Genomic DNA, 21,979 nt, shown 5'->3' with positions numbered 1-21,979 from the left:
TTTTCAGCAGTTTGGTTCATAAGGAAGACCCTGTACAGTTTGGTGGTCAGATGGTCTTAGCATCTGGCTGTGGAGCTTCACAATTGAATGTGGTTCCCATCTGGTGTTCAAGTTCATAAAGCGCAATTAAGTGTTCTTGCACTTAAGGTAAAAAAGCTATTAATTATTGCAAAATCTACACTTTATCCTTGAGTCTTTGATCATATGTTACTCATTACTCACTGTCAAGCCATGGGGAGCAGGCCAGCAATTATGCAGGCAGACTGGCACGTAGGCAGGGAGGTAGACAGAAGAATATCACAGCAGGGAGGTGTTTCAGTCAGCTTCAGATAGACGGGTAAGCGGCGTACAGATTGATGGGACAATGTACAGACAGACGGTACAAAGAACATTGGGAGTGGTGGTGGTAATGGAAATATTGGAGACAGAATGTTTTTGCAAGATGCTAACAAAATCACAAAACACTCTATATCCGCAACACTTGAAGAGAAAGTTGCTCACCCTTTGATGTTTGCATTATTTAACAGTGAGGAAGAACCATTTTGACACACTGCCTTCATCATGGTTTTATCCATGAATGCATATGAAACGCTAACAAAAGCTCTACTTATAGCTGACCTCCTTTTTTCAAAGAAAATAGAAAATCAATTATTTGTGGAAGTACCTTATATGCATGTAAGTGTGTCTGTGTGTTTACATTATATAACATACATTATATAAAATGGAGAACATTGTTTTCTTCGAAGTTACTCAGCTCAGGCTTCAGCAGTGCACAATACCTCTGTCTTACCTTTCCCCTTGCTATCTTTTCCCTCCTCTCTTCTTCCCATTATTCTGTGTATAACCCTTCCTCCATCTCTCAACATTCTCCCTCCCTTTAAAAATGATCTCCTCATTTCCCTCCCTCCCACATCTAGGTCTTCACACTCTTGCGCATGTCATTGTAATTCAAAGATAGGCAGCTGCACACCAGCAGAATATAACACCACCACCAGTCACTTACATCACCAACATGCTAACATGAAGCTGGAAACACACTGCCTTACATGGTCAGAAACAAACAGTTGTTGTGGAGGGAGCAGCTTGGACATTCTGCAGTCAAATAATCATGTAATACTGCATTTCTATACACAATTTAAATGTCTTTCACACAAGACAAATATTGTAACAGATGGAGGAATGACATGCAGTAAAGGTGATCAGCTTGACAATAACAGTGTTGCTTGTTGACGTTGCTTCAGTTTTAAGCCTTTTTGATATTGGACAGTACATGGGACAGGATTGTCGTTTTTTCTTCGGTGTGTGTTTGGAATAATGGTAATCAGTACTTAGGTAATGCGTTTTGGGATCAAATTATGCAATTATTGAATTTTGTCTTTTGTGATCATCAGCATTATTGGTTGTCTCTGGGCTTATGTGCCATGCCAGCTCAAACATTTAACAGCCATAACCGTCAAGGCGGTAGGTGTTTAATCTACAGGACCCAGTGCCCTGCTGGTTTCCATTTTGCCCAGTGTCTGACTAATTAATGGAGAAACTGTGGGAGACAATTTAGTAGGAAAGAAATACCTGCATTACTCTTTTTCCTTAGGTATAGTACAGGTATTTAAGCAGTATGACTGGTGATGGATTACCTGTGTGATAGTTTCCCCCCTCAGCCATTTCATATAACAATACATACACACACATCCTTTTCCCGTATAGTATTTATTTTAATTTTATTTGACAGCTTGAGAGGATCTAGCCAGCACAGATGTCTGCATTGGCATAGATAGAGTAGCGACAATATGGATTGAACCTTTTTTGTCAGGTGATTGAGGGGGCAACATAAATGTTGGCGAAAAATCTATCAGAGAGAAAGATGCAGTCGGGCCACCTGCAGTTCTTTTATGTTTAATGAAATAAAGACTATTCAATACCCAACATTTCTAGAAAGAGTAAGGTCCTTTTGCCTTGGTTGGAAACGCTTTACAGAAATGTTTAACAGGTTTATTAGGACGCACCTGTCCAGGTGACATTGCCAATGCTGTGTAACTTTGTCACTTCAGCGAGGGCTGGAGCTCATTAACACACTGGACTGGTTCCTGTGGAGTTACAGATGTGTACTCAGGTGTTGGCAGGATGTCACGCCAGCCTGCTGTGACAAGGTCGGAGCCCCACTGTTCCCGAGCGCTCTATTGTGTCGGATACAAGTCCCATCTTTATCATTGCACTTGATATGTTGCGTCTGGACACCTTGCTGACTGTGTCAGTCGGGCCACATCAAGCAGCGTGCCAACAGTACCAATAACCTGAGAGCGCTCACCGCCTCAGTGTTGCTGAGATTTATGTGCTGCTAAGTTGATTCCTATTGCTACTTCCAAGAAGGCATCAAAGGGCGAAGACAGCGTAATGTGCTACCCTGTCTTATATTTCATTGTGCCTACCAATCCAGTATCAACCTGTATTCTAGCTTCTAGGAATTTGTATACAAGGAAACCTCTCCTAGCGGTGGCGGACATAAATAATATATTTGTTACCTGGCAATTGTACTACAGGCAAACAACAAGGTAACATCTTTTTAAAAACACAACACTGACTGGGTAGCTCCATTATCTTTGCTGTAGTGAAAAGAATACAAAAGATTTGCACTGGCGGTAACAAGGAACATGTTTAAGCTTAACAATAGGAAATCACAACAATGCAGCGTCTTGCTTCTGCTGGTTACACTTTAACTGAAACTGTACATACACATAGTATTTTTAAGATTCAGATTCTGTTTCATAAAGCAGGCCTTTCACATAGTGAACACTGTTGTGTGATGACAAGCAGAGCATGAGCAGATTGTACAATAAAACATTTATGACCTCCAAAGAGTCAATGACCAAATCCCTCATTATATGATCAACTGTTTTTTAATTAGTGCAGCGACCTGCCGTGTTTTAAGTGCTGTTATTTTGACGCATTTTAACTGAATATACCTCTAGTCCTTAGGTGACCGTCACTGTACTAATGCATTATTACTCTTTGGAGAACAAAAAGAGGAATTAGTTGCAGCATTAATACTGTACATTACAGATTATGAAAAGACAGCATAGCCAGACAGTTTGTGTGCTTTATTGATTTACTGTAGCCTTCAGCATGATGCAATACAGTGGTGACTTGATTCCAGGTCTCCTCTGAGTGACTGGGAATTGATGGAGAGCAGTCAGAGGTTTACTGGTCACTGGTGTCATTGACTGAAGATGGAGGCACACATGCTGGTGACAAATCAATTGTGTATTGATGGTGTGGGTCTAAGAACATTGTGAGACACTTGATGACTTAAAGGAAAAGGATGGTATTATACTATATTTCCCTATTGGCAACCAATCTGATAGAAACAGTCACTTTTACTAGAACGGGTTGCATATTTATGCCAGAACCTCCGAAAATTGGCTGAAGCATCAGGTTTGAATTCTTATATGCTTTCAAAAAATTCTCACTCCGAGCACCAAAGTCCATTCAGGCACAATCAGGACCAATTGTTGTCTTTATTTGTATCCTCATTAAAAACAACTTGAAACACCATGTCAAATAGGACAAACTGCACCTTAGCAAGACCATCATTTGTGAAGATTTGTCTGAAATCCCTTTTACATGAATACATATTGCTTGTGTTGCTGATTCCTCTGTGCCATAGACTTCTTACATATAAAACACAACAATGATGGTCAGCATTACACACTGTATAGTGACATGTCGCTTAATTTATTACCATGAACAGTGGTACTGTTATTTATTGCCCTGGTGCTGAAAACTCACTACAGCACCAATTGTTTCTTCAACCATGGCTGCTTAAGTGACTTTCTCTTAACTTTAGTGTAGTTCATAATGCATGATCTGTTTTAAATATTTACATCTTCAGTAAGAATAAATTAAGGGGTGCCACAGACAGGGTAAGGAAGAAAAAATAGTTTAGGATGATGGATCAATTGACTGTTTTGTTTTGGTCATTTCAAGTATTAGCCAGCCTCTTTCTATGCATGTATTCCACAATAGTGCTATGCTTGCAGGTGATGTAAAGTGCTCACAGACTTATCTTAATCCATTAAATTACAGTGACACAGTAAAAGTTTCTTCTCTGAGCTGAGTGCCGTTCTGAGGCCAGAGGGCAGGAGACATGGAGTGAAATCATTAATGTAAGGTATTAAAAGACAACTGGCAGAGAGAAAGGGATCACTGAGATTGAGGGACTGCATAGGAGAGGTCACTCACTCTGAGAGAATGAGGAAAACTTGAGGTGAGATAGCAGCAACAGCTCAGCCCATCCTCCCTGTGACAGCGCAGCGTTACGTGCTGCCTCTCCGCTTTGTCGTCAGAGCAGCCCCAGCCTCCCGCCCGCGCACAACTCCTCTCCGCTCTGCACCAGAACGGAGCATCCTCCTCTCTCCGCCCTCCTCTCTCTCTCCCTCTCTCTCTCCCTCTCTCTCTCTGTCTCTCCCTCTCTCTTTCTTTCTAGCAGTCGGTGTGTCCTCACAATGAGGTTAGCATCACCAGTAGCAGCAGTAGATAGAGACATCAGAGCCACAGTCACTGCAGCAGCCAGGAGAGGCTGTCCTTCAGCCGTGCACCATCTACTGCTGCAGACACCCCTGCTCTGAGAACGCACCCCTCATTCTTGTGCTCTCTTTCTGTTTCTCTCCCTCCCTCCTCCTCCTCCTCCCTCACCTTCTGTCCTCTTTGAATTCATCTCTCGAATTCACCCCTCTCTCTCTTCTTCTCTCTCTCTGTAGCAGTGATGGGGAAGACCACCATGTAGAGACAGAGAGGCAGTGGAGGTAACAGCAGCAAAGCAAGAATGGGAAGCCACACATGGAGCGGGTCTGGACTGCAGCCGTGGTGAGCCTGAGACCGACAGGACTTGCAACCGGCAACGTTTCCCTTCTCAGGACCTGACCACTGGGGCTGTCCAACACTCACCTGGATGCTCCTCACTTGTGTTCCGTCATCCCCTCCTCTCCTCGTTCTCTGCTGCTCTTTCTCCTCTTCAGTTTCTTCTCTTTGATGGTTTTTGGTGGGAAGATATCTGACAGTCTCTCTGAAAAAGAGAAGCTGCTTATCGATTGATCCCCTCGGATTCCCCCTCCTTTTTTAATCTCTCTACCTGCCACCTTTACCTTAGTGACATTCTAATTTCCCTTTTTTTAGTTTTTGATGCCTGCCTCATACCTATTTTGGATTTTGTTTGGATGAGACTGAGCTCATCTCTCTTTTTGATTGACCTATAAGCAATAACAAACACTTATCTAACTGACTTGATTAGCTGTCATCATGGGGGACATGTCGAACAGCGATTTTTATGCCAAGAACCAAATAAATGAGGGCAACCATGAGGCGGGCTTCGGTTGCTCGGTCATGGAGCTGCGCTCCTTGATGGAAATGCGGGGCCCAGAGGCGGTGGTCAAGCTCCAGGACGACTACACTGGCACAGAGGGGCTGTGCAAACGACTGAAAACCTCACCCACAGAAGGTAAGACCCGTTGCTTGTCTCTGTATGTGCTTTGGTGTGCATGTGAAAGTGTGTGCACTGGTGTGTATCATATGACGGATCTCATGTGGATGTGTTCTGCTGTATGTTGAGCCAGTCTCAAGATTGGTGTTAGATATTAACTGTTGGTTTGTGTGGGGATCCTTATTTATTTGGTGCACCTTCTTCATATGATCAATGGTATAAGCTGAGAAACATTGTAAGGCATCTTAAAAAATGCACAGTGTGACAGTATTATGCATCAAAGTCTCTCTGGACAGTTAAGCACCGCTCTAAGTCTTCTGCCTCCATACAAGTCCCCCCTCCCTGCCACCCACTACATCCTCCCTTGTCATTCTTCCATCCCATCAGCCAATCAGCCAGAGCCTTATTAAGGAGCAGGTTTCTGGGTCTACATGTTAGAGGTTTTGGCCACGTGGGATGTGCTTTGGCGTCTGAAATGATGTACTTAGTGTGAAAGCAGTAATAAATATATAGGAAACATGTAAAGCACCTGTCTCCTATTATTTCACATTGAGTCAAACACATTGAAAATACAGTGGATCTTTATTTCTGCTCTGCAAATGAAAGGTATTTCCCCTTAACGTAGGGTAGTTTAGTTATATTTTAACACACTTGATTAATCCCTTAACATGTATTTTCTGACTTACCCACCTGACCCAGGTAATGATATCCTTATTGTTATTGCAATGCATAGATACTGTTAAATGACCTGACCTTTACTTGATTTACATATTGCATAAATTAATTTTCTGTTGCTTTGTCCCGGGCTGCAGTACAGCAAGCATACACAAACCAGACCTCTCTAATGGATTCATCTGCATATTGAATATTTAGATCCCCGTTATAATCATCCATCGTCCCTGTTGTAGGGATCAATGATTAGTATTCATGTAGTGTCACCTGTGTGACATCAGAGGTAACCTGTAACCTAATAGGTTGATAGCCGGAGAGGATTGTGTTCCCTGGTCTTCTCATCCAATAGAACCACTTCTGGGTCAGTCGGTTGTAATGCCTGCAGCAAGACCACGGCAAAGTACATTTACAAAATCTTCCGTGTCACAAGAGTTGAATAAAGATCGATCGAATTGGGCTGAAAAGAAAAATTATGATGAACATTGTCTCAGATGCCGTGCCTATTGCTAGTCACCATTTGCAACACCATTGTGAAAGAATGCCTGCAGTGATATAGCAATAGAGAAAGGAAACTGAATTGGAAGTAGCAATGAAAATGATCATAACAGACACAATTATAATTTCATTATCCCATTCTCATGTGCATCCTGATTAGATACACAACCATTAAATTGTATTAGTGCGCTTAAAACTAATTCAGGATCACAGCCTGTAGACTTGCAATAAAACTAAAATGAAAGTAATTAAACTTGTATAGAAACATGAATTATTCAAAACGCTGCAATTGCAAATGTGTGTTAGATAATAATTATATGTTGGAATATAGTGGATTCACAATAATTCATTGTGTTTCTGTTGCAGTCCTCTGTGTCGACCAATGAGGCGCTTCCTTTGAATAGTTTAACACGATTTTCAATGGTGGTATTTATCATTCGCTAGATTTTCCATAGTTTGGTTAAGATGTTGCTACTGCAAACTAGCACAATGCTCCTCTTGTCTCCTCCATGATTATAATTATTTATTGTTAAGATAAATACTATTATCGTTCATTGAAACGTTCACTTAGTTGAAACCGAGTAATGGTATCTGGTGTTGCTATTTGCATTCGCGACCCCAGGTGTTCATGCTGAGTGGATCCCCTTGTGGGTGAATGGTTGCTCCACAGAACATATGTTACCTTCGAAATACGATCGTGGTAATAATTATTGAAGGTATTCTGTATTGCTTGCTGTCATCATGTGTGTTGTGTGTAGTGGGTATGTGTCCCAGCGAGCTGAGTTTGATGGTATGAGGCCCTGTACACGGTTGATCGAATAGCCCTTATAGTGTAGCCTATACAAGCCCTCTCTCATGATACTAACATGAAAATCTATAGTCCAATACGCAGCATATATGTGTAATGACTCTGGAAGTACAACTATGCACCCAGTTAAGAGGTTTCACTCTCAATCACATGCATTTAGATCGAATGGGCACCAGGCCACTGCTACACTCGGCCACAGTCAATGAATGGAAATAAAATGAATTATAAACTGCTATAAAGCTCACACGGTGAACATTATGCAAAGAACAACAACATAACGCATGCAATGCCATAGCTATATTTGGGAAACATATCTCGGTTTTTAACAATCTATATGTTTCAGGACGTTAAACAAGCTTCCTTTAACACATTTCTTTGAGCATTATTATGTCAATCAATGATTTTGAAAGGTTTAATGACCCCTATGGATCCATATTTTTCCAAACCCATAGTTTTGCACATGAATTGAGGTTAAACACAAACATCCCCTTGTTCTTTATATCTGCACTCAGCGTGTGGTTACCTGTGTGTTGCCTTGTAGGTGACTGTGGGGTGAAGAAGCTAGGGTTTCCCTCAGGCATCAAGCGGGTGAACGTCACTCAGAGGCCAGATGTCAGGCGATTGCTTAGTTTACAAGAAAAGGCCTGCTTCTCCCGAGAAAGAAGAAAAAGTACTCCCCCTTGAACTATTTCATTTACTGTAGACATTCAAGAGCTGCAGCACAACGGAGCCGTCCTCCAGGGTTGGGAGGATGAAGAGGTGCTTAGGGCATCGATGGACTTTGATGTGGTGAGAAAGGGAGGGCAGGGGGTTCTGAGCGAAACCTGTACGGGGTCTGAGAAGAAAATACGTGTGGAGCCACATTATATACAAGCAGTCTGTATATCTCACTGAAAAACTGTGTAAAGCCTTTAAAATAGATATATCACATTTGGGTAATCCATAATTTGAAAAACATGCATCACCAATAGTTTGCTCTAAGCTTAAAGGTAGGGGAGGTAAGTTTGAGAAACCGGCTCGAGATACACTTTTTGTTATATTCCATGGAATGCTCTTAACATCGCGATAGCAATGAATATCTTAAAGGACACCTATCATGCTATATTTAAATGATATATTGTAGGGCCATACCTATATAAGGTATATTTATACGTTTCTGTTTTCAAAATACCAAACAGATCATGCATTTTAGCCATGCCTCATTTCGCTCTATGTGCTGTTTGCTGTCTACGGGGCTGATTCTGTAAGCTGCAGCTGACCACGCCCCCCTGCAGGAGAGGGGAGCCGTGCTCTGATCAAGTCAAGAGGGGGAGAAAAAAAGATCTCCGTCCTCAGTGTTTTATTATATTATTATAGGCCTATAGAGTCGTTATTCATTTGTTTTAAAGCTCAATAAATAACAAAAAAGACCTTTGGCCGGCACTTTTCTAATTTTGTCCGGAAGATTTGAACTTTAATGGACATCTTGACCGGCGAAAGAAACTGAAACTGAAACTCTGCCGCACGGTCCCCTCGTTCCTTGAAAGAGGCGGAGAGGTGGGCCTAACCGGAGAGAATTACAGTGCTTGCCTCGACGGGGAGGGATTGCATTGAATTAAAGCAGCGGGAGCAAACGCTTGCCTCGGGGAGGGAGAAAAAAAGCCACAGCGGAGAATAAACAGAAGGGTAACCATGGTAACTATGGGCGGGAAGTCTTCTTCGCTGCTTTTGTGGCAGACTACAGCGCCACTACCAGGCCTGGCATATGTACTACAGCGTCTCCAGCGCTTTCGAGCGGCAATGGCCGGCCGTGGCCCAACCCCACATTCCCCTGATGGGTGGAGAGTTGGCCCAATAGCCGTAGCGCCACCGTCCTGACGTCAGTAAAGTGTTCAAATCTGGATCAGTTTTTATCAGATCCGTTGCAGCCCCTTTTTTAGAGATTTGAGTATGGAGGAAAATAGAGAGGGTTGTGTTTTCTGACACTTGGTGAGTTCCCTGGAACACCGGGGACACATATTCATGTATAAAAGACGTACAAAAGTGCATTTTGCATGATAGGTCCCCTTTAAGTGCTTTGACAAAAAATCCATAAAAAAATGTCATCTGTGGAAGCCGTAATACTGTAAAAAGTACGACCAATCATTTTAGCCGGCCCGGCTAAAATAACTGGATGGCCTACCTGCCTGTCAGCCTTCCATCTGTGCACAAACTTATCTCGTGCCCTCATTAGTCATGTGCGCGTTCGTGTGTGTTGGAGGAGGGGCTCTGTAAGGAAGTGGCAGATTTTCTCCGGTTGTGTATTTTCTAATTCTAGCGATCTCGAGCCGGTTTCTCAAACTTACCTACCCCACCTTTAATATGATACAAATCAGATATTGTATTTTGTGGCTAAAGTACACTAAGCCTAATAGTATTATAACTTAAGCCTAATAGTATTGTAATCTAAAGCAGAACACCCACCAGCATGCCTACACATTCGGCCTGATATCTGCCATTGTCACCTTTTTTATAATTTCAAGTTTGCTATAAACATTCAGTTTGATTTTAAACAAAGTCACACAATGTATTTTTTTACATCAGCAGCTTTTTGGTTAGATTCTTACACATATCACAAGTGCAGCAAAACTATATGTAGAATGTAATGATCTTCAACCTAATATAAGAATGTTTACCTTACATGTAATCTGTATCAAGACTTAAATAGCAATTGTTGTCCATGCCAGGTTAATGATATAGACACCAACAGCTTATGTCTCCCATTCACCTTTGTTATCCTCTTCCACACCCTCCAACAGGCTCCTAAAATAGAAGTCCCTTATTTGTGTCTGTAGACAATCGCAGGTTTGTCTGGCTTTTCGATGTGCATGAGACTCCCACCGTTTAATAATTACAGAAGAAGAAACAACAACTGTGTAAGAAATATCTAGACAATACAATGTTTAAACAACTGAAACTTTCATGGTGCTTTTTTGGACTCTCATGTGGCTAATGGCACAAAGGATGGAAATGTTAAACTTCATAGAAGCCAATACTGGATGTACCCTTCTCCATAGCAACAGCATTTGGGGCTAATGGGTATTATTGTATTTAGAAAGTAGAGAAAAAAGATTAAGCAACAATGTCAAAAGGATTAAAACTAATGGCCATAACCTATTGAATTGCCAAACTGTTACAGTAATAGGCACCAGCTTCTGTACATATTTCCTGGTTTAGATTTTTAAATGTCAAACTATTCCTTTAACACTTTATAAAAAGACAAAAAGGTCCTTCCACTTCACAACGTTATCATGGATTTTCTCCTCTTTCTATCATTATTGTCCCCTCTAGACCTCCTTCTCATCAGCCTTCCACATGCCCTTTCTCTCCCTCCCTCCCCTCTCTCTCTCTCTCTCTCTCTCTCTCTCTCTCTCTCTCTCTCTCTCTCTCTCTCTCTCTCTCTCCTCTCTCTCTCTCTCTAACTCCCTCTTCTGTCTCACCACACCATATCTCTCTCCTCTGCTCCCATTTCTATTTCAGTGTGCTGGTCGGTCACCGGTTTCCCAGTGGGCCGGTGTACAGCGCAGCCGAAATAGTCCTGCTCTACATCTATAACCTTCATCATCTCTCTCTTCTACTCTCACTTCTTTTATTTAGTTTGTAACAATGTAGTAGTGCTGGCAAAGTAGCACACCAGTTCTAAATAATGTTGTCCTTAAAATATGAACTCAATAAAACACCAGAAAGGCAGCAGATTTATTTTTGACAGTTATTCATATATTTCTCTTTGAAAACGTACTTAAGGGACAATTATTTTGCCATTGAGCATTGCCAAGTGTGCTTGCAGAAAGACAGTTGTGTTCATCGCAGGTCCCTGAGGGGAATACACCGGCTGTTTGTGGCAGTATTGACAGTGGAGGATCGCGGCCAGATGATACACGCTGTGGGTATTTCCCATGGGACGAGAATGTTGGTGGTTCTTTTGTTAACATTTCGCTCACTGAGGTTGACCACTTGTTTATCCGAATGAGACTCGATACCTCACGCACGCACGCACACAAGGACACCAATGTAAAGATGTTTTGTGTGTGGTAGGCAACAATGAAAAGAAGAAAATTGGAGGTGTAGCAAGACAAATATATGAGATGGGACAAATGAAGGATAGTCAAAAAGAATCAAATGTACACCTACTTAGTATCTTTGTTTTGTTCTATTCCGCTGTTACCTCCTCTTGCTGATACAGCTGTCCATCTCTTTAATACACAGCACTGTTATGTCCCTCTTTAATATGAAGACAGTGTTGTGCCTTCTCCACTTTTTTTCCTCCTCCCACATATCTCACCCGCTATGTTCTGTACCGCTCCCATGACGAGGCATTTATGAATTCTATACATAACTCAGGAAACAGTTAGCCCCCCTCATCTGTCATCCACCTCTTCTAACCTTCTCCCTCTCTCCTCTCTGTGACTGCAGTTTGGTTTAAACACCTCTCTCATTTCATCGCGTTTCTTTCTCATTTCTCTTCATTCACACCCACCTCCTCCCTGTGTTCCGTCTATTCTTTTTATATCCCTCCCTTGAAATAAAGTCCACATTTCAGTCTGTGTGCTGCCACATTTCTGCACCTTCTCCTCTTCTTATCTCAGCCCGGTCGTCGGGCCCGCTCTCATTCCCAGGGCGCCAAATACAGGCGCTTCGTCATGTGACTGATACCCACTTATGATGCACCAGGCTTAAAAGGAACTTCAATATAAATACATCCGTGGTAATACTAGATGCTCAACATCAACAGCAATTGCTCCAGAAGTAAAACCCCCTGTTTCTTTCCCTTATTACAAAAACAGAACTCTATGTTAAGATTCCTTAGGTAAACAAAATAATTATTTTATTCCAAACCACAACCTTTTATTAAATCTTAGCCAGTGGATCTAATATACCCAAGTACAAAATTCAAATTCACAGCGTGTTTGAGGCGACAGTAGTGGAGTGTCATATATTTCCGCGCAGGGCTGCCCAGCGTGTTAAAAAGTGTCGCCTAAGGGTCCTGACCAAGTGTCTCTGTGACAGGTCGGAAATGAGACCGGCTTGGCTGTTCCTTCTCTTCCTCTTCTTCATTCTTCTTGTCTATTGGTCCATGATCGCTTTTTTCTCTTTACTCCCGTTCTCCTCCTCCCTCCGTCCATCCCTCACTGCCTGATGATCATCCTTATCACGTCCTGCACGAGCGTGTTCCCCTCTGACGCAGTCTATTTAATCTCTGTCCCACAAGGGATCTCTCTCATGGAGTCTCTTTAATAAGGACCATTTCTCCGGCTCTGCAGCTCCTTCTCCTCCTCTGTTTCTCTCCTCTCTGCCCTCCCCTCCCCTAATGACTCTGTAAAAGGAATGGAAGAGATAGAAAGAGAGAGGATAGAATAGGAGGAAGTAAAGACGAGAGAGAGCTGGCTCTCAGAGGACAGATTATAAGTGATATACAGCCATTTTGCTCTGCGAGGGAGCAACACTTCACCGTAGGCAGACGCACACACAAACACACTCACACACACAATGAAATACATGCCACTACTCACGCAGGTGTTCTGCAGTGTAGTGGCGGTGACCTTGAGGCACTGCTCAAACAGTATTGTGGCACAGTGGTTAATCACGCTGTAATTGCACTCTAAATGCAATACTAAGAAGATTCACAGTGGGAAAGACTATGTGGAAGTCTTCAGGAGTTGTTTAGCTTCTACATTTTATTGATTGTTGCAATAATTGTATTGATGCTTCTAGATCAGTTATTAGCACTAAAATGAGAGGCACTTGCATTTCGTGTGGCCAGGAGGTACACACACATGTCAGATTGGGTTCTCTGGTTGGTGTGTTTTCTTTGCCACAGGTTGTTTTTTAACTTGATCTTTAAACCTGCAATCTATAGGACGGATCTATGACGTAGCATCTAGCAGTTTTTACCTGTATTTATGCCACCCCCTGTTTTTATGGTTTTATGTTGAATACCCAACAACGTGTGGTAAATCTTTTAAAGTTAAACAAACAACTATTTTTTAGTTTATGCAACAGAAATAGATGTTGAGAAAAAAATGATTCAGTGTTTTTTACGTCACTAAGTTTGTTACATAACCACGTCAACGTTTCAGCGCAGCGGCCTCCTGAGTGAAATGATTTGGTTTAATGACCAATTTATCCAACCCAACCTCCCATCTAAGCAGACCTTTTGGCTCTCATCTGACTTCCTCATTTGTTGCAAAATGACTACTGTCAACTCCGGATACTGTGAAAAATATCAGTTTTAAGATTTTTTACTGCACTCACATTTGAACCTGAAAGCTTGATCATTTATTGTAAAGCAAAGAAACTATTTTTTTGCAATTATTGCTGCAGATTTAATGTATTTCTAAAATAAAGGACAGTTTCGCCAACCTCAGAACCCAAAAACATATTTTGTGCATGCATTTTTTGCCATTCATCTACTTTAATTGATAAAAGAAACTAAGAAAGATGCAAGGGCATCTGATAAAGCTTTTGTATGCCGCATTTGAAATGCAACATAATACGAAAAGGAGAGCAGATAAAGGTAGAACAAAATAATAACGTGAACAATTCTGCTGCGAGGTGTTTTAAAGTGCAATCACTTTTCAAATGCTGGGGCTTTTATATAAGGGTATGATTACTGTCTATAGACACACACGCTGTGGGCTGGTTTCCCAGACAGGGATTAAACAAGGTCTTGCATCAAACAAAATGTATTTCCATGAGATGTCACCTGAAAAACATCCCTTCTGTAAAGCAAGCCTCATTTCTGTTGTGTACATTATAATCTGAAAGCTTTCCCTCTTTTTATCAACAGTGGTTCAATTCAAGTTCCCTTAAGATTAATTTACAATAGATGAGAACAAGCCAAGCTCAAGTTGAGTTCTAGGTGCTGAAATGGTTTCCAATGCGAAAACAAATGTTGTTAATATTGTCGCTAATATTCTGTGCAGCACATAAAGTATATTTATTTATGTTTCAAACACATTGGTCTAAACAAATCAAGCAGCAATAATTGGCTGGACATGGCTGGCAGTGAAGTCAGCTGTCCCAAGAGATGCCTGACTGAATTAAGAGGACAGATGCTAAAAACCAGACCATGTTGGCCTGCTCCCAAGGAGCCTGGCGCTGACTCACAACAGTATACACTACGTCTGCCTGTGTGAGTGTATTCTACTAGTGTACAGATAGGAACTCAGATGGCATGACTGAAAATGTAAAAATATATGTGGTAGTTAGTCTCAAAACTGACTGTAAAGCAATCCGTGGATGAATAAAACATGTGCTCAATCAACTTTAATGTGTTTATGTAAAAGAAGCATCCACCTACAGCAAGAAAACATTTCAACTGTTAATTGTAAAAATCCTTAAGCTATACTTTCAATCATATCCGAACAAATATCAAGCTATCACTTAAAGCTACCCTACTGGAAGTGATTTCCAATGGATGTGAAAGTTTTGTTATTTTATTATGATCTAATATTGTATCAATGGCATTTTTTAAGAATAAAGGCACACTGTTGAATGCTGCAGTTTAGTAATTGAAACACTTGGTGATGTAAAGCTAATGCATCCTTATCAGGGACGTCAAATAATCTCCCTTCATATAAGTTAAGTAAACATTTATTTCCCTATTTAAATTGTAATCGACACCATTTCCTTTTGTTTTTCTGTCTACATTAACAATGCGTGTAAAGGTAGGGTAGAGGAGGTGCTGTTGAACCTGTGACCCCCCCCTCATTCTACCACCAGGCAACCACAGCAAACAATTAACTGAGCTCCTGCTCCCCTGGAAAGTCCATCCTAAGCTAAGCTAATTGCTCTAAAATACAGTGCCGAAAGCTGCCAAAGTCTCAGCTCGCTGTCATATATCTACATTCGGCTGTTGTCCTCTCAAATGTCCTGAATCTGAACTGGCTGCTGCAAGCCAAGAGTATGGATAGCTCGTTGACAGGCGTGCTGATGCTTTCAGCTGAATATGCAGAGTCCCGGGCTATAACCGGCTTGTTTCTCTCCATGTCAGCTCTTTTTCCTGAGTTGACCTCTCTGCTCTCTCTTCTCCCGCTGTGGGGCAGAACGAGGGTGGTACCACTGCTGCCAAAACAGACTGACAGCTTTTCCCTCTCAAGGGCACATAAACAGATACAGTCTTGGACCAGATCCAGCCTTGCCTTGCTCAAGGGCATGGAGCAGCTATCCTTTAACTTTGAGTTGGCCCATTATGTGGAGAATAATCCATTCCATCCAAGCAGGACCAGGAACGTGGATTCTGTTGCTCTCAGTATTTTACCTTTTCTTTTTCAATACCCGCCTTGCTCATGAGCATAAATGAATGAGAAAATAAAGCTGTTTAGTTTTGCCAGGGGGAATATAGGTACTGCCACATATATAGTCACTGTCACCCAAGGGATCAAGATCAAACACCAACACATCATTTCAGCTTCTACAGTTCCCTTCTTTAACTCAGCTCTTGCAATTCTATCCAGTGAAAACATATAGTCCAACACCTTTTGGATTGAACAGAACCTTCATTTAGAAACTGCTTACATAACCTATGATCAAACTTTTGCTGTACAAGGTTTTTTCCTCCTGTACACTTAAGTGTTGATTGAAATTACATTTATTATGAGGAAAAGACATGCATTCAAAGTCTTATTTTAGTCTTTACGGGACGGAAATATTACCCTGCCAATTCTAGCCTTACATTAGCGGCATGTGGAAAAATCAATTGTGTTGAATACCGTGAGTACATCTATTCCATGTCAGGAATATTAAAGGAGATGCATCCATTTGTGCAGCAGATGGAACTTTTTGGATGCGCTTTCATTGGCTCAGTCACATTACAGTTCAATCAAAGTGCTACTGCATAAGCCAGCAGAGATCAATACTTCAGTTCTTCAGTGTTCAGCGTTAGTGTTTTTAAACTCCTATTGCAAGAATGTATTGGATTATTAAATATATTTAATATAAATTATAATATTGGATCATGCCAAATTTGAATTACAATTATTGTGTATTATTAGTAGTTTATATTCAAATGAATCACGATTATCATTCCTATTATCTATTATCTCCTCTCAACACTGTATTCGCCCTGCACTTCCAAGAGGATGGTTAATGAGGGGCCCATGCGAGTGTGTAGATTTATCTTACCGGTCATGACTATTTCATGACTCTCTCTGGTAGTTTGAATTTTAATAGCTGTCCCTATTGTGTCCTGAGCTTATCTGAGCCTCTGGGCGAAACCAGAGACTGACACCCAGATGGGAGACAGCAGATAGAGAGCAGTCACTCTCCCTTTCAGCCTCTTGGCCCTGAACGCTCTCCCTTTTCACTGCCACGGGGAAAGGGCTGCTGAGCTGTGTGTGTGACTGTGTGTCCACTGTGTGTGTGTGTGTGTGTGTGTGTGTGTGTGTGTGTGTGTGCGGTTTGTATCTGTGTGTGGGCATGAGAGGATAATACTACAGCTTCAAATTTGCAATGTTGATCAGAGCCAAAATGACTTGCAGGGTTATTTGAGATAGCATTATTCAAATCTTAGTAGGTTTTCCTTAAAAGCCATTACCGTCAACCATGTGGAATTATTTTTAGATTTAGTAAATGAGAATATAGAGTAATGTTTAGCCTGCTCTTATGGAAGCTCTCAACATTGTTGTGCAGTTAAAAATGCAACAGTTCCTATATAAATATGCTTACTGCAGACTTACACATCAAAGGAATAGGGACCAGTTGTGTTTCCTTAATATATGCAGGAAAGTGCTGAGAAAGTGAGAACGTAAAAAAAGGAGAAGACGGCTGTTTAAAAGGCTACTGGATAGCAACAGCTCTTATTCTTTCATCACAGGGTCTACAAGTTTAATAATTGTAAGATTTCATAACAAATGTCATCAACAGATACATTAAGCCTTAAGCCTATAAAGAATGAAATGTAGGTGTTGCAACGGCACACACACAGAAATAAATACAAATACATAGAGAGAAGTAAAACAATTTGGAATTGACTGATATTTTGTTTACTCGACAATTATCTGAACATAGATTGATAAAAGATACCAGTGATCATTACCGGGTTGATGCAATAATGATTGATTGAATAAATGGTTGATCTCTCTTGAATTACAGGATGAAGGACACTGACCCTGTTACTCTTTGTCCAGTTATCATCAAGCAGTTGTGTAAACACGCTGGCATACTCTTACTATCGCTTTCTCTGACACACACACACACACACACACACACACACACACACACACACACACACACAGATCTATAATTACAATGTTGCTCAGATGGTGCAACCGATACAATGTAGCACTTATACAATCAGTAAGAGACTCATATTTGTTATATGGTTTTTTTCACATTGATCACTTGCAGTATGTTGAATCGGCACATTTGAGCTGTAAGTGTTTTCAGCCTTACTTTACTCCTCTTTGTCACACACATTAGATTTATTTACACATTAACTGTACTCAGCTTAAGAAGAAATCGGGAGGGCTTTGTTTGATGCAATGAACCTCACCCACAATGCAAACATGCAAGCATTTTATATTGTGCAGCCCTTATGCAGATTTCGTTTTTTTTAGATAAACGCACCAGGTATGACACAAAACCATTGATGCCTAATGTGACCTGAATCTCACATGCACAGCATTTTAACGCAGCATTATCTTTTTTAGGATTAGGACCATATGCACTGAAGCCTTCATCCTACATTTGTGACTGTCAGCTAAAAAATGTATCTAAGAAGTGTAAATGAATCCTTTGGGTATTTACATTCTGTGATGAAAGCAGCATACACCAACCACATCTAAGGTTTCTTTTTGTTTCTTTGTCTTGCGTAACATTACATAATCAGCCTTTTTTCACAACATTATAAAATAAAAGTGCAAGAATTATCGTCATAGAAACTAAAAAGCATGTGTACTTGGTTCAGAAGGAAATAGCTTGTACAAATGAATGTGGGGTGCATTATTTAGTCTTTTATGCAACAGCTGTGCAAGACTCCCCCGCATCATCTATGGACATATATACTGTAAGGTAGGAATAATAAGTAATAATCAGTTTGTGTGTGTGTGTGTGTGTGTGTGTGTGTGGTGTGTGTGTGTGTGTGTGTGGTGTGTGTGTGTGTGTGTGTGTGTGTGTGTGTGTGTGTGTGTGTGTGTGTGTGTGTGTGTGTGTGTGTGTGTGTGTGTGTGTGTGTGTGTGTGTGTGTGTGTGTGTGTGTGTGTGTGTGTGTGTGTGTGTGTGTGTGTGTGTGTGTGTGTGTGTGTGTGTGTGTGTGTGTGTGTGTGTGTGTGTGTGTGTGTGTGTGTGTGAAAAAGAGAGCTGTGAGCTGTGTTCTCTCACTCCACTCTGCCATTTCTCGCATGAGTCAGACTCATAGAGCACAGTGCGTGACAGCAAAAATCACCCACTTGTACAGCTGCCTCCACAGACTCACATAAATACACACGCGCACACACACACACACACACACACACACACACAGCTGCATTCTTTTTTTTCGCCAATGCAACATACATTTCATTTTGGTTGTCGGCAGACTGTTTGAAAACTGTGTTGGCCTTTAAAAGGAAAACACACAAAAAACAAAATAAATGTTCAGTGGTTTCTTTGTCTTCATAAAGAAAGACCTATAACACTGTTTTGCATGTATGTATTAAGTATTCAGCTGAAATCTAGCATGATAATCTTTGAAGATGAATGCCCCATTCAAAGGTTTGGCTACCAGCTCCTTTAAAGCTCACTAATTAAAAGCACAATAAGTGTCCTTGTCAATCATCGAGAAGTGTGTGATGGTGTCCTTATCTCTTCTTTTCTGTTTTTGAGCTGTTGATGTGGCACCGTTACCATGTTGAGCCCAAAGAAAGGGGGAACTCTGATTGTTGTGTATACAAATTGCAACAGACAAATCAAACTCATTGGGCGCTTTCACACCAAGTACTTTTCCCAGGAATAGTTCCCGGAACTTTTCCCCAGAACTTTTATTTCCTGGAACTATCTAGTAAATCTCGTTCACACCGGAATAAGTCCCAGAGGGAGTCGCTGATGTCACCTCTTCTTCTTCTTCTGCTTTGTGAATGGCGGCTTCACAAACATTTTCCCGAGTTTTACGGGGCGTGGTTTGCAATTCGCCCAGCCAATCAGAAATTGGAACCTTTTTCTCCCCAGGAAAGTCCCTGCTCTCTAGCAGGGATTAAATAGGGGTGAAAAGGTTTGCAACAAACAGTTCTAGTTCAAGATCTTTTTGGTGTGAACGCAAAATCCCAGGAACTATCGGAACAGATATCAGAGAGGTATCAGTCTTTTCTTTTAAGTTTAATCAGCATAAAAATAAGCACATTTCCCAAAATGTCAAACTATTCATATAAGTTAGTTTCCAGTAAAGCAGCCACCATAACCAGAGCTCCTATGAGTTTTGCCTGAGTAAAATGTGGAAATCTGCGGATATTATCTTGTAGCACAGTTCATCTACAATATGTTACTGGGCTGCAAAAACCCACCATAATAGGTTGTAGTATGGTGTCACACGCATATGAACCTACACACATAGAGTACACTATAAGGGAAAGACATGGTGTCAGAAATTACTCAGTGTCACTTTCCAGTCCATTACCTTTCAGATGGGGCTCTCTGTAGGGGAATGAACAATAGATCTATTTGTTTTCGTGTGACCCTGCATCTCCACATGAAAAGAGAAAATGTATTTTCTCATCTGTTTACATACAGTGCAGTATTATCTGCTCGCCTGTTTTGCTTCACTGAAGACATGTCAAATCAACTCGTCCTCTCACAGAGATCCTGCCTCCTGACATGCCCTCGTGCTCTCTCAATCCTCATGGTTGTGAAGTGTCAGAGAATCAGAGCGTGCAAAACCACATAGTGATCTGAGCAAAGAGACTGATCATTTGATAAATAAAGAAAACACCAAATAAGAAAGTGCTAAAACAAAACTTAAAGAAACCCTCCCTGAACACAAGACGCCTCTTGACTGCTGTTTCAAACTCTGCACTCACATCAGTCCCCTGATGTTTCCCCCCCCAAGACATCAAGCCCAATTGCATTTAAGTGTAAAAAAGGACTTGGTTTCTCTAATTAGGTCTTCATGCAGCATTGGGTGGAACTGCTGTGCTGCTGGGTGTGGCCCCCTTCTGAGGAATCGGTTGTTCAAATGTCATATTTCCGACTATTGTCTTAAATTGAAGATTAGATGAAATGCGTCTTCATCCTATTCTCTGATCCACTGGATTTTCTTTAGACCTCGATTACCTTGGAAACTGAATTTAAAGCAAAGGTTTATGTGGCATTGTCATTACAAGACATTTAACTCTGGTTTCAGTTTGTTCCTACTCCTCTTACATAGAATGCTATGCACAGCTTGTCCACCTTAAAGGTCTTTCCAACTTAAGTGAAGTTGTTGCAGCTAACCACATCACTTTAGTACAGTAGGTGGCAAGTCAATGGACCTTGGCTCACCAACATCTAGCCTAACATTTGCTCGCACTGTGCTGCTACGCTAACAGATAGATCGCTAGTTCTCTATCTCATCCATACACTCGCTATCACCCTGCACACAAGTCTTTCCTAATGACTTTATATATAGATGGAAGACATCACAACTCAAAGGGAAAAAGTAAACCAAAACATTGTGATGGCCCCCTGGTGGCCAACTGCAGTATTGGTCCGAAACCTTCCCCCTCCATGTTAGCGGATAGCACATGGCCCAAACTAAAGGGTCACTGTACACTACAAATGTCTTTCCAAAATATGGTTTAATTCCTTTTCCATTGTTCTTATCATGCTGATATATTTTCAAATGTTGTTCTTTCTTTGATACATTCGGAGGGACGTCATGATTGACAACTTTGATTGACAGCTGCTTTGATTGTACAGGAGAGTTGATTGTATTTTCCTTTCTATGTCATTTACTTACACATAACATTAAATAAGTACATTCATTTCTTAATGTGATCCTTAAGAAGATATTTTGTACGTAATTCTGCCTTTGTACGCACAGTAACAATCCTCTCTTTATGGCATAAAATGGTGTCATAATTATGGAGGTCATTCTCAAGGACACTGTGACACATTTCTCCATCACTCCATCTTCTAATAAGAGCATGATAATTATCTACCTTTTAGCTGCTGATGGGTTATTATTCATAGTTACTCTACATCCAGCCCACTCTTTTTCTCTCACTCTCTTGTGCTCTGAGTCACACTTCAACCACTCTCTGTCTCCCCTCTTCATTCCCCCTCTGTTACACGTTGAAGCTATTGATTTGCTGCAGAAAAAGGCATCAATATTTTGCGTCGTTATGATGATGATGATCATCATCATCCTCGGAGAACCCTGTTCCCATGGTGACTTGTTTTGGACAATGTGGCACACAGTTTTATGAGGGGGGGGGGGAACAAAGTTCAGACAGACAAGCAGGGAGATGTTGAACCAAACCGTGCTCGGAGGGGGGGGGGGGGGGGCAGATACTGCTGGGTCCAAGTCAGGCATATAAGAGCGTTGTCCAATCCATTATATACAT

General features: G+C 41.3%; 1 protein-coding gene across 11 annotated transcripts in view; it reads left to right on the top strand.

Moving 5' to 3' along the window:
• atp2b2 (ATPase plasma membrane Ca2+ transporting 2) overlaps positions 1-21,979 on the top strand; it is a 118,531-nt gene that overhangs the window by 52,435 nt on the left and 44,117 nt on the right. For 7 of the 11 annotated variants that reach the window (XM_034135042.1, XM_034135049.1, XM_034135046.1 and 4 more), the window contains exon 2: positions 4,755-5,491. In XM_034135042.1, coding sequence (XP_033990933.1) covers positions 5,293-5,491 — 199 coding nt within the window. In that variant the 5' untranslated portion in view covers positions 4,755-5,292. Of the gene's footprint in view, positions 1-4,429; positions 5,492-21,979 lie in introns of those variants that run through there. The other 4 variants (XM_034135044.1, XM_034135050.1, XM_034135043.1 and 1 more) reach the window with 3 other exon arrangements.

The sequence above is a fragment of the Trematomus bernacchii genome, unplaced genomic scaffold, assembly GCF_902827165.1.
Source record: "Trematomus bernacchii unplaced genomic scaffold, fTreBer1.1, whole genome shotgun sequence".
Taxonomy (NCBI): domain Eukaryota; kingdom Metazoa; phylum Chordata; class Actinopteri; order Perciformes; family Nototheniidae; genus Trematomus; species Trematomus bernacchii.
Note: the sequence above shows the minus strand (reverse complement) of the source record. Positions and strands in the feature narration are given on the sequence as shown.